At 40.7% G+C, this 10482-nt stretch overlaps 2 protein-coding genes across 2 annotated transcripts in view; both read left to right on the top strand.

Annotated features, from left to right (window-relative positions):
• LOC112137696 (patatin-like phospholipase domain-containing protein 7) overlaps positions 1 to 1740 on the top strand; it is a gene marked incomplete in the record, with an annotated part of 25585 nt that extends 23845 nt beyond the window's left edge. Inside the window, 3 exon segments of the mRNA XM_036213710.1 lie at positions 642 to 726; positions 806 to 927; positions 999 to 1740. Coding sequence (XP_036069603.1) covers positions 642 to 726; positions 806 to 927; positions 999 to 1058 — 267 coding nt within the window.
• A 1765-nt stretch (positions 1741 to 3505) lies between these two features.
• zgc:64051 (leukocyte surface antigen CD53) lies at positions 3506 to 10452 on the top strand. The gene is made up of 8 exons (XM_024260119.2): positions 3506 to 3692; positions 4097 to 4177; positions 4276 to 4473; positions 6114 to 6188; positions 6269 to 6367; positions 6444 to 6548; positions 6626 to 6709; positions 10188 to 10452. Exons 2-8 carry the CDS (start codon positions 4115 to 4117, stop codon positions 10257 to 10259), a joined length of 696 nt encoding a protein of 231 aa, XP_024115887.1. The 5' UTR covers positions 3506 to 3692; positions 4097 to 4114; the 3' UTR covers positions 10260 to 10452.
• The last annotated feature ends 30 nt before the right edge of the window (positions 10453 to 10482 follow it).

Genomic DNA, 10482 nt, shown 5'->3' with positions numbered 1-10482 from the left:
ATTAGGCTTATTACACCAATAAATGTCTTACTAACACCTTATAAGAATGTTAATAATGCTTATTAATGTGTTAACAAAGCTTGTTAAGTAATCTTATTATAAAGTGTTACCAAAAAAAAAAAAACATTTTTTTACCGTTTCCTGTTCTGTTTTCCTTGACCCCGTTGGCAAAGGTCAACTGATCAATCCTCTGCGAAAAAGACATTTAAATTCAACAAGTTGAAAATGAGAATAAAAGATGTAGACGCTGAGTTTGTTTCCCTGTCTCTCTGTCATCTGATTGCTCAGGAGACTCTAGAACTCTAGAAGTTTCATGAGAAATACTTATGTTTACAACCTTAGCAACAATGTCCTTCAAAGCAGACGTTCAGTCCAAACCATATGTAACAAAGTCAAGGCCCGGGGGCCAGATCTGGCCCTCTGGGTAATTCTATCCGGCCCTCCAGATCATTTAATTTTATTGTTATTATTTACCCAACATTATCTTGCGCTTATTTTTGTGGAGAGTAAAATATTGACATTTTTTTAAGGTCTTAAGTTGATTTATTCTGGAATAATATTCCTGCCTTTTTATTATTCATAGTTATGTTAAAAATGTTCCGCCGGTGCTGCTTTGGTTTCAGCCTCTGTGTGTGTTTCAGGTGGTCACGTGTCCCAACGCCTCCTTCACGGATCTGGCAGAGATCGTGTCGAGGATCGAGCCCGTGAAGAACGCCGCCGTTAGTGGTCAGTGAATGTGTCATGTAGCGTTTCTTTAAAACCTCCCACATCTCTCTGATCCCGTCTCCTGCCTCGTGTCCTTCAGAGGACATCTCTGACGAGTATCAGACGGACTACGACGAAGAGGCCGTGGAGAGCGCTCTGTCTGACTTTGAGGCCTTCACCCCCGGCAGTGAGCACACAGAGGGGGAGGACACGGCTGAGACTGTATGTAGTTTTTCCAGCTCTGAACTCGTGCTGGCTTTGTGCAGAGGAAAAGTTCATGTGTGTTTCTGCAGGATGAAGAACTTCCAGCTCAGCACCAGCTTAAGGGCGCTCCTCAAAGAACTCACCTGTGATTGTGACTCTGATGACTCCGCCCCCTGCAGGATGAAAGCAGTGTCGTGGCCGCTGACTGATCTCACTTTTGCACTTCAAGCTGCTCTCATGAAGGAGCGTGTACGGAATGATCGCAGCGTTTCAGTAGAACTCGTCTGGACTTCCCAGCAGGAAGGCTTCAGGATCGGCTCTCGCCCATCCCCGCAGTGCCTTGCTGCTTCACACTGACTGAAAGTGGAGGCCAAACCCCAGTTCCTGGAATAAAAGCTTCACGGATCAAAGCTGCTTCAGCTCTGAGTTCAAACAGAGCCTTTGTTTCAGCTGAGACTTCACTCAGAGCTGGAACTCATCCGAGCTTCGGCTTTTCTTTGAAGACATCCGAGCTCTGCTCTGACTGTAGAACATGTAGTCCGTGTGTTGGACTTCCTTTTCATGGAGGAAGCTCCTGACCTTCATGTGACCTTCACAGCAGAAGCATGCACCAGTCCTGAGTGAACCGCCTGCTGTGGATTGACACTAACTCCCGCCTTAGCTTTGAGTGTGTCCGAGTCTGTAGGTTTGGTGGAGCTGTGCCTTTTTTCTGTGTGTGCCGCTCATCTAACCCCAAACCCTCCTAATGACTGAAGATAAACATTGAATCTTTCAGTCGATCAATAATGGTTCTTTTTCTCCGTATTTTATAATTATATTGGTTGTAACTGCTGTTGTTTTCCTTTTTCTGCTCATCCCCACTGCCAAGTAGCTTTCACTGATTCACACTTTTAGTTTAGAGATTTTAGAGATTTTCCCGCTGGATGCCCTTCCTTCCCAGACCTGGGCCCTGTTGTGGCTACATTTTTAGGCCAAATTCTTCCCTTACACCCGCGGCTTCTTCCTACCCCTCAGATTGTAGGGGCATTTGAAGCTTTAGTGGTGTCCGAACTTGTTTTTCAAGGATGGGTATCCCACAGCTGAGAGGATGAGCCACACGTGTGTCACAGAGGAGAAGCACATTTCTTCACCTGGGTGTGCTCTGAAACACAGACGTTACATTTAAATGTAAGTAATTACTTTTTGCAGTTATAAAACCAAAGTTATGTACTTTCTGAGCTCTGGCAGCTACACGCTAAAGTAGATGACCGACAACTATTGAGGATTTCATTTAGTGGTAATAATGACCAAATTTTAAAACTTTGGCTATGTCTGAATTCCTTCAATACTCACTTTATAGTGGACTATAGAGTGCATTTGCCATTTTGTAGTGCTGTCTGAATCTACAATTCAAAATCGAGAGCACTAGAAATTTCCCAGAAGTCTTTGCAAAAAACTAGCGTGCATCGATGCTCACTACATTAGCAAATATAGACCACAATTCATTTCGGTCGAACAATTTTTGTGAAAAAAACAGTGTTTAAATGTAATTTTTTAATAAACCACATTTTCATCATCAGAACATAGTGGAGTTACAAATAGACGCCGTGAAAGGTTTGTATTGATTCGATTATCACTATTAGAAACAGGTGATGTCATATCCAGCGTTTAACAAAAAGAAAAGTAGTGAGCATGGTGTCTGAACTGCTTTTAAAAATCCAGGACACTAGATTGTTTTTTTTAGTAGTTAGGGATTTGAACGTAGTCACTATTTTTCCGTATTTCTCTGTTTGGGAGAAGCTGTTGGGGTCCGAGAACTCACACTGGATGATGGTCAATGTACACCCTGGGAATCAAACCCTGGTTTCCTGTGTGCCCGCCTTACACTTAACCAACAGAGCTATGCAGCTGCTTAAAACTGCTGTGAGTAATTAAAAAATATGATCCAAAAAAAGTCTATGGTAAACATGATCAGTTGACAGTAATGAACAAGACTTCATGACAAGTAGACAGGTGTTATTGTTTCAGTTCAGATCATCCATCCATTGTCAGAAGCTGTTAAATCCCTTTTGGGTCATTGGGTTGCTGGAGCCTATTCTAGCTATTGTTGGGCAAGGGGGAGCCCATGAACAGATCACCAGTCTGTTGCAGGGCCACTCAACCACATCTAGGGACAGTTTAGAGACACCAATAGACTTATGGAGCCTGCTTTTGGACTGTGGGAGGGAGGAACCCACTCACGCACGCATGAGAGGAACATGCAAACTCCACACAGGAAGGCCCCAGCTGGCATTAGAACTTGAGTCTTCTCACTGTTTGATGAGACCGCTACACCACCATGCAGCTTCAGTTCAAATCAGTTTTTCATAAAAATGAAGTCATCTGAACAGAGAAGACAACACAATAGAATCTCAAAGGACAGAAACACTGAACACTGGAACATGTTCTTTGAGATGTGATGGATGAGTCTCTACTTAAAACATGTCAGTGATGCTGATTTCAACTGAAGAACTGAGCAGCCCAATAAAGAGAAGGTTTGAAACCTGAAAACTGAGGGCAGGTCGGGGGATTTCTCTGGGGCGTGGGTGCCGTCTAAATATAAGAAGCGTCTCATCACTTCCGTGTTCGCACCAACCGAGCGCTCTGACAGTCAGACTTTTCCAGGTTACTAATGCTTAGAAAGAGGAAGTGATGCGTGCAGCTGTCAGCCTGCGAGCCGTCCACAGCATTATGAAAAAGACAAGTGTGACGAGCAGACTCACTCCGGACGCCTGAAGACACAAAACTCTCAATTCAACTAACAGGTAAGAAGTCAGCTTTGATTCAGATCGTTTAAAGTCCGAATCTTATTTAATTTTCAAAAAGTTACATCCAGGAGGTTACAGTGATGAAGAAAATATGTGACGTAGAATGAGAAGTGGAGTTTATCCTTAATTAGGATTGTAAAGATTCTGGACGTTTGTAAAATGTTTTCATCCAGAAGGTGTGGGGAAGTCTTTCCTTCCACGTTGAACCGAAGAAACAAACGTATTTGTCTCTGATTCTTCTGGTGGTTGAGACAACAGGAAGTGCTGCTCTGCCTGTCCTGTGTGCTGCCACAACACAACGCCGTGTCGCACACAAACACAAACAGCCTCACAAAAACAGAACCAACCAAATCCTGCTGGCCTCATCTCAACGGGCCTAAAATCTGTGATTTCTATTGCAGTTTGTGATCAGCAGCACCATGGCTCAAGGCTGCCTCAAGTGTCTGAAGTACACCATGTGTATCTCCAACTTCCTGTGTTTTGTACGTATCTCTGACACACACAGAATCACAGCTGATGTCTATCTTGTGTTGTTTGGCGATGCACACAGAACGTGTGAGACTAATTTGTCTTGTGTCAGATGTGCGGCGTGGCGCTCATGGGTCTGGGGGGGTACTTGATGGCGACCTTTAAAGTGGATGGCCTCATCCCCAGCCCGGCCGATTTGAGCATGCTGAGCATCCCCAACCTGCTGCTGATCTGCGGCATCATCATCACCTGCATCTCCTTCCTGGGCTTCCTGGGTGCGCTGAAGGAGAACCGCTGCCTCCTGCTCACGGTAACGCCCCCCCCCCCAGCTCTCCAAAGATGGGGAGGTGGGGGTTTCATTTAGCAGAAAGCATCTATTGAAGTATACTGCAAATTGGTCTGTAGTAAAAATGATGTACTGTGCTTGAAGTTCACTTTCAAAATCTATCCAGGTAGTATACTTTCTACACTACATGTAAAATAATATACTTGCTATACTTCTTTATACTCAAGTATACTTAGTAAAATAAACTTTCAAGTGTACTAGTCTCTACTAGGTGTAACCTTGGTTGTGTCTGAAATCCTTCACTACATAGTATTTTCGTTTTGCCGTGGGTCTAAATCTACAATTCAAAAATCAAGGACCCTAGAAATTTCCCAGAAGTCTTTGCAAAAAAAGTGTGCATCAATGCTCACTAGAGTGGTAACTATAGAACACAATGCATTTAGTTTGAACAATTCCTCACGTGGAAAAACATATTTTTTAAATTTGTTTCCAAGTTTTCATCATCAGATCTCAGTGGATTTATAAAAAATATTAATCAAATGTGCTTTTTTATTTGGTTTTTACTTTGGGAAATCGATGACGTCATGTTTTACGTTAAAAAAAAAATGAGTGATTGTAGTGTGCGAATTACTTTTAAAATCCAACGCGCTACATGATGCTTCACTATATATTTTAGTTGGGGAGTAGGGGAGGGGCATCGCCCTCGTCTGTATCTACAGTTCAGACCAGAGGTCCCCAAACTCTTTCTTGTGAGGGCCACATAGTTGTCTTCCTCTCTGATGTGGGACCGAGGTGTAAAAATCGCAGGATGCGTCTAAACTCCATAAAGCCGCACATAACCAGAAGACTCCAAAAGAGTGAAATAAAAAGTCACATTCTATGTAGATCTTGATGTATGGCCAAACGTCTATAAAAAATGATGCGTTTGGCCAGTTTGGCCCGCGGACCGTAGTTTGGGGACCCCTGGTTTAGACCCACAATCCAGTGCAAGAAAGAAAGAAGTCCTGAATGCAGAAGTCTCTACCCGCTTCAGAATTCTCTTTTCACGGTTCTGAACTAAAGGCTTGGGCCGTCACATTTTTAGTCGTTATGACCTCTGCAGGTCAAGAAGACTTCCTGCTTGAGAAAATTCAGAGAAAACGTCGAGATTTGGATCGAATGTTTTTCCTGAGGATCATCATGTTTGTCAAAAATTAAAGTTAGCAGCTGAATTGATGGAAATGCTGACATTTTTTTTGTTGAAGCTGCAACTTTGTTTTCAGAAAAACAAATTAATCTGATGTCAAGATGGACAAAAAAAACTGAGCAGATTTCAGATTCAGATCAATCTTTCTGTTTAATTAAAATGATTAATGTAATGCTTGTTAGTCCTGGCTCCTCCTCCATGTTATTTCTTGAAGAAACAATTATTTTAAAGGGTAAAACTCAATCTTGCTTTGGTGTTTGGCTTAATTTATTAGTAAATCAATTCTTTATAAAGCACTAGCTGACTTAATCTAAACGCTACAGTCGTGATTTATAAAAACATGTCCAGCAAAAAGTGAAAGCTTTATCCTCCGTAAGCGGTTGGGTCAGAGATAACTATCGAGGAGACCATCTTTGCACTTGTGTCAGACGCCATGAAGCAGATCCATCAAGACAGACGAGATCTTTTCTGTTCACAGTTCTTCCTGGTTCTCTTCCTGCTGATGGTGGTGGAGCTGGCCCTAGCCTGCTTGATGCTCGTGAACAATGAAGAAGTAAGGCTACATCAGTAAGCACTGAAACAAAGGCTGTCTTCACCGTTTGTTCACGTCTGACCCGCTGATCTTCCCTTCAGATCGTCAACAAAGTAAAAGGAGACCTGATAAATGGTTTGAATTCGACCAAAACGAAAAACTCCACAGAAGAGTCTGAGTGGGATTTGGTGCAGAAAAGGGTGAGAGCCGTCAGATTAGAGGCCGTCGGCGCCGCCAAGAAATCGTCTCAGTCGTCTTTTGTTTTAACTGTTGCAGTTTATGTGCTGTGGAGTCAACAACTACACAGACTGGGGAAACAACATCCCCAAATCCTGCTGCCAAGACGAGTGTGATAAAGTCCCCTTTCAAAGCTATACAATGGTAGTAGACCCACATTGCACCTCAGACAGACCGAGGTCAGAGGTCGTGCTCCTGAGCGTCTCATTCTGTGTTTGCAGGGATGTTTTGTGGCGCTCAGCGAATGGTTTGAAGACAATTATCTGTACTGTGGGATTGGCGTCATTTCAATCTGCATAGTTGAGGTAAGATGAAGAAGTCATGCAGCGGAGAATGAGAGACGAGATGGTGTCATCATTACCCAAACCTTAAAAAAGAAACTGTAGCGAAAAACTATTAGAATCACAAGTTAAAATAGAAATAAATTCTAGAAATATGGGGGGACTTCCAGTTCCAGTCGAGGACTTCTGGTTCTGGGCGTTGATGTCTGCAGCCGGGTCCTCTTCTGCTGTGATGGTTCGGACTGTACATTTACCAGCTGGTGTTTTAAAACAATGGAGGGTCAGAAGAAACAAATGTAGCTGCTTCAGTCAGGGGCCTGAGGATAAGCTGTTCGCTTGTTTGCTATAGACCACATATGTCAAAGTCAATGCAGATGTGGATCCGGCTCTCCAGATTATTTTATTTTATTGTTTTTAATGGCCCGATGTTATCTTGTGCTTATTTCTAACTTGTATAATTTTTACGGAGAGCGAAATATTGAAGATTATTTAAAGTTTAGGATGTTTTATTCTGGAATAACACTCCTGAATTTTCATTATTCATATTTATGAAAAAAAGTTATGTTAAAAAAATTACAGTTTTAAAGTTTAGCTTTTTGGACTATTTTTGCATTTACTAAGATTTGTTAAGCTATTTTGGACTTTAGCTAATAATTCAGCTACATGCTAGCTGTTTTGGTTAATTTGGGCTTTTTAAAAGTTTTTTAGGGTGTTTTGGAGATAGGCTTATATTTACATGCTAGCTGTTTTAGCTGACCTAAGCTTTTTTTGTTTGTTTTTAAGGCTAATTTAGCCTTTAGCTAATATTTTAGCCGGCTATCAGCTTCAGCATTTTCAGATATTAGCTTCAGTGATTTCAGCTATCAATTTTAGCATCAGCTATTAGCATCTTCAGAAGCCAAATTCATCTTACATCATTCACACTAGCATTATTGCAGCTAATGCTACATATCTAGTTTATAATGATGTTAAAAGTTTTAAAAATGTAGTTTTAGAGTGTTCAAAAAAATGTTTATCCTGTTCAGCCTGCAACTTAAGGTGCGTTTTGGATTTTGGCCCCTGTGCGATTGAGTTTTGACACCCCTGCTATAGACGGATAGACGGCATTTTCCTGAGGAAACTTCTTCCGTGTGAGTTTGGAGCTTCTACGTCGGCCATCATCTGTGTGTTTGGATTCTGTCTGATTTCAACTGAAAAACCATCAGACCTCTGTGGCGGCGAAGCGTCTGGTTCTGGTTCTGCAAAAACACATCAAGTTCAGCTGTGAAAACCAAACCTCTGAGGTTAACAAGTATATGACAATGACTGCTAAAAATAATTGGGTTATCTATGACAGGAATTGCGTTTGAACCATGCAGCTTCTGCCCAGCTGCAACCATCAGAGCATCCAAATGAGTAGGATTATTTTAATCCTTTAACACTTGAGGCATCACCACTAACACGATCAATGTGATTCCAGTCGATTCTAAAGGAGAAAAGCGGCGTAATCGACTGGAATCACATTGATCATGTTAACAATCAAAAAATTACAGTGAATCAAAGAACATAAACACTGGAGCTCCCTGTGTTAAAGAGTTAACACCTAAATTACTAAAGAAAGAGGAATAATGTAACTGGTGAGAGAAAGAACAATGGATTTTAAAGTCTAAACCTTAAGCAATCAGGAAGACGGAAAAATAATCTGCAAATGTTGGCGTTTCTAGTTACTGAAAACAAGTTGAAGGAAGTGAATAAAAAGGAACTTCCTCTTGTTGAGTTGTTTCTGGCTATAAAGCTTCTGCTGATAAGTATGAAGAAAGAGGAAAGCCAAACTGTGTATGCTGATATTTTTACACAATTTTACCGTTTTTTCTCCATATTTAAAGTTCATGACTCATTATTCTGGATAAGCTGCTTGGAGCTGACTTTTTAGTTTCCCTTAAGTAAAAGTAACTTTAATTCAGTGTACTGTGACATCTTCTTTAAAGTAATAATTTACTTATAAAGCTACCAAATCTGACTCCACTTTTATGTGACGCCTAAAGCTATCACATCACGTATAGTTACACAAGTTTTTACATTTTCGGGCTAAATTTGCTGCCATTGAAGCTTGTTAAAAGTTATATTTGACCAATCAGGGGTTTGGTAGTGACATATGGATTTAATTAATGGAAGTACCAACCATTTGAAAACTAATCTTGAAGAGAAATTAATAATTGCAGTTTGTGTCCAGCTGCAATGATATGACCCAAAGTCTTTCATATATCGGAATAGAGCTGTGAAAGGAAACCCTGGAGTAAAATTAACTAGATTTGGTTAATTTTTACATTTCTAACTGTAGGTGGCGGAAACATGCTAGTAAACAGTAGAAAAGGAAGAAGAAGCCCCACCCTGCTTGTCTAGTGTGAAATGTTGCTGTAACTACTACATTTTCGTTCCAATTAAACATTTGTTATAAATCTATTTGTAACATTAGCTAAATATTACATACAAAAAAAGAAAATGGTTGACTAAAGTTCCTTTATTAAAAAAAATATAGAAACAGATTGAAAAATATATTTGGAATCCTTGGAAAAATTGAAATTATACAATTATACAATCCCAAAACAATCAGACTCCTCAAAGCCTTTAAATGTAATCTCTTATCAGTAGACCACTATCTTATATCTTAATGTTATTTGAATTTTAATTCTCTTTTTTAATTACATTTAATTGTTTGACTACGTAGTATGAAGATTGTTAAACTTTTTTTATACTGTTTTCTTGAAGATTATATTATATTAGTTTGTTTATTAGAATTTGTTTATTGTATTGCATTTTTTAATTATTAAAAAAGTTGTCATAAAGGAGGCAAACTTGGGAAGTGTTACCTTAAGTTGATTTTTTCCCCCTTTACTTTATTAACAAGTAACAAATTTTACAATTTCAGAACATCAACAAAAAAATGTACATATTAGGGGAGCTAATGTAATTCAAATTACTTAACCGTCACATTGTAGGAACTGATCAAGTAGCCGATACAGATCAGGTAGCAGCCCTCCAATCAGGTTCAGTTCTCTATATCCACACCACAGAGCTTTGAGACCTCTAATGTGCATCAAAGACATCACACAGCCAATCCCCAGGTTCAAATATGATCTAAGGTCAGAACTTAGTCCATCGTGGGCAGCACCATCTTTGCCGCCCAGAATTTGTCCCGCAGGACGGAACATTTGTCCTGGTCTTAAGTCAAAGGCGTTGTGGCAACAGGTGCGTGTGGTCATGTGACACACTGGCAACCTTTCGGTCAACAGGAACCGGGTCAGGCTCTGCCAACCCCGAACGGGATTTATTGGGTTTTCACTGTTTGCACGATCAACATCATTCCAGCGGATTCTGAAGGAGAAAAGCGGCGCTCACGCCGCTTTTCTCCTTCAGAATCCGCTGGAATGATGTTGATCGTGTTAACGGCTGAAAAGTTGCAGCAAATCTAAGAACATAAACATTATAGCTCCTATCGCTGACATGTCCGTCTGTGTTGCAGGTTTTGGGGATGTGCTTCGCCGTCACGCTCTTCTGTCACATCACAAGCTCCGGACTGGGCTACAAGCTATAGAAACTTCGAGTGTGGAGTCATCTTTGTTTTTAAATCGTTTTTTTGTTCTTGAACGTTCTCATGCAGCTAAAATAAGATACCCCCTCCCCCCAAAAACTTTGAGCTTTGTAAAAGCAAATCAAGCCTGTGTGAATCTGCTTTGTATTTTTGAACTAGTGTGTCAAATCTGCATGAATAAAGAACATGTACAGCTGTTTGTCATATGACTCACACTTCCTGTTTA

This window comes from Oryzias melastigma, linkage group LG9 (genome assembly GCF_002922805.2).
Source record: "Oryzias melastigma strain HK-1 linkage group LG9, ASM292280v2, whole genome shotgun sequence".
In the NCBI taxonomy this organism is placed as follows: Eukaryota; Metazoa; Chordata; class Actinopteri; order Beloniformes; family Adrianichthyidae; genus Oryzias; species Oryzias melastigma.
This window is presented reverse-complemented; position numbering and strand designations above follow the sequence as displayed.

Excerpts from the sequence above, each read along its gene's own strand:
- zgc:64051 (XM_024260119.2), top strand. The coding sequence starts at position 4,115 with ATGGCTCAAGGCTGCCTCAAGTGTCTGAAGTACACCATGTGTATCTCC. Across the intron at positions 4,474-6,113 it reads ACCGCTGCCTCCTGCTCACG|TTCTTCCTGGTTCTCTTCCT; the intron begins GTAACGCCCCCC and ends TTCTGTTCACAG. Across the intron at positions 6,189-6,268 it reads TGCTCGTGAACAATGAAGAA|ATCGTCAACAAAGTAAAAGG; the intron begins GTAAGGCTACAT and ends TCTTCCCTTCAG.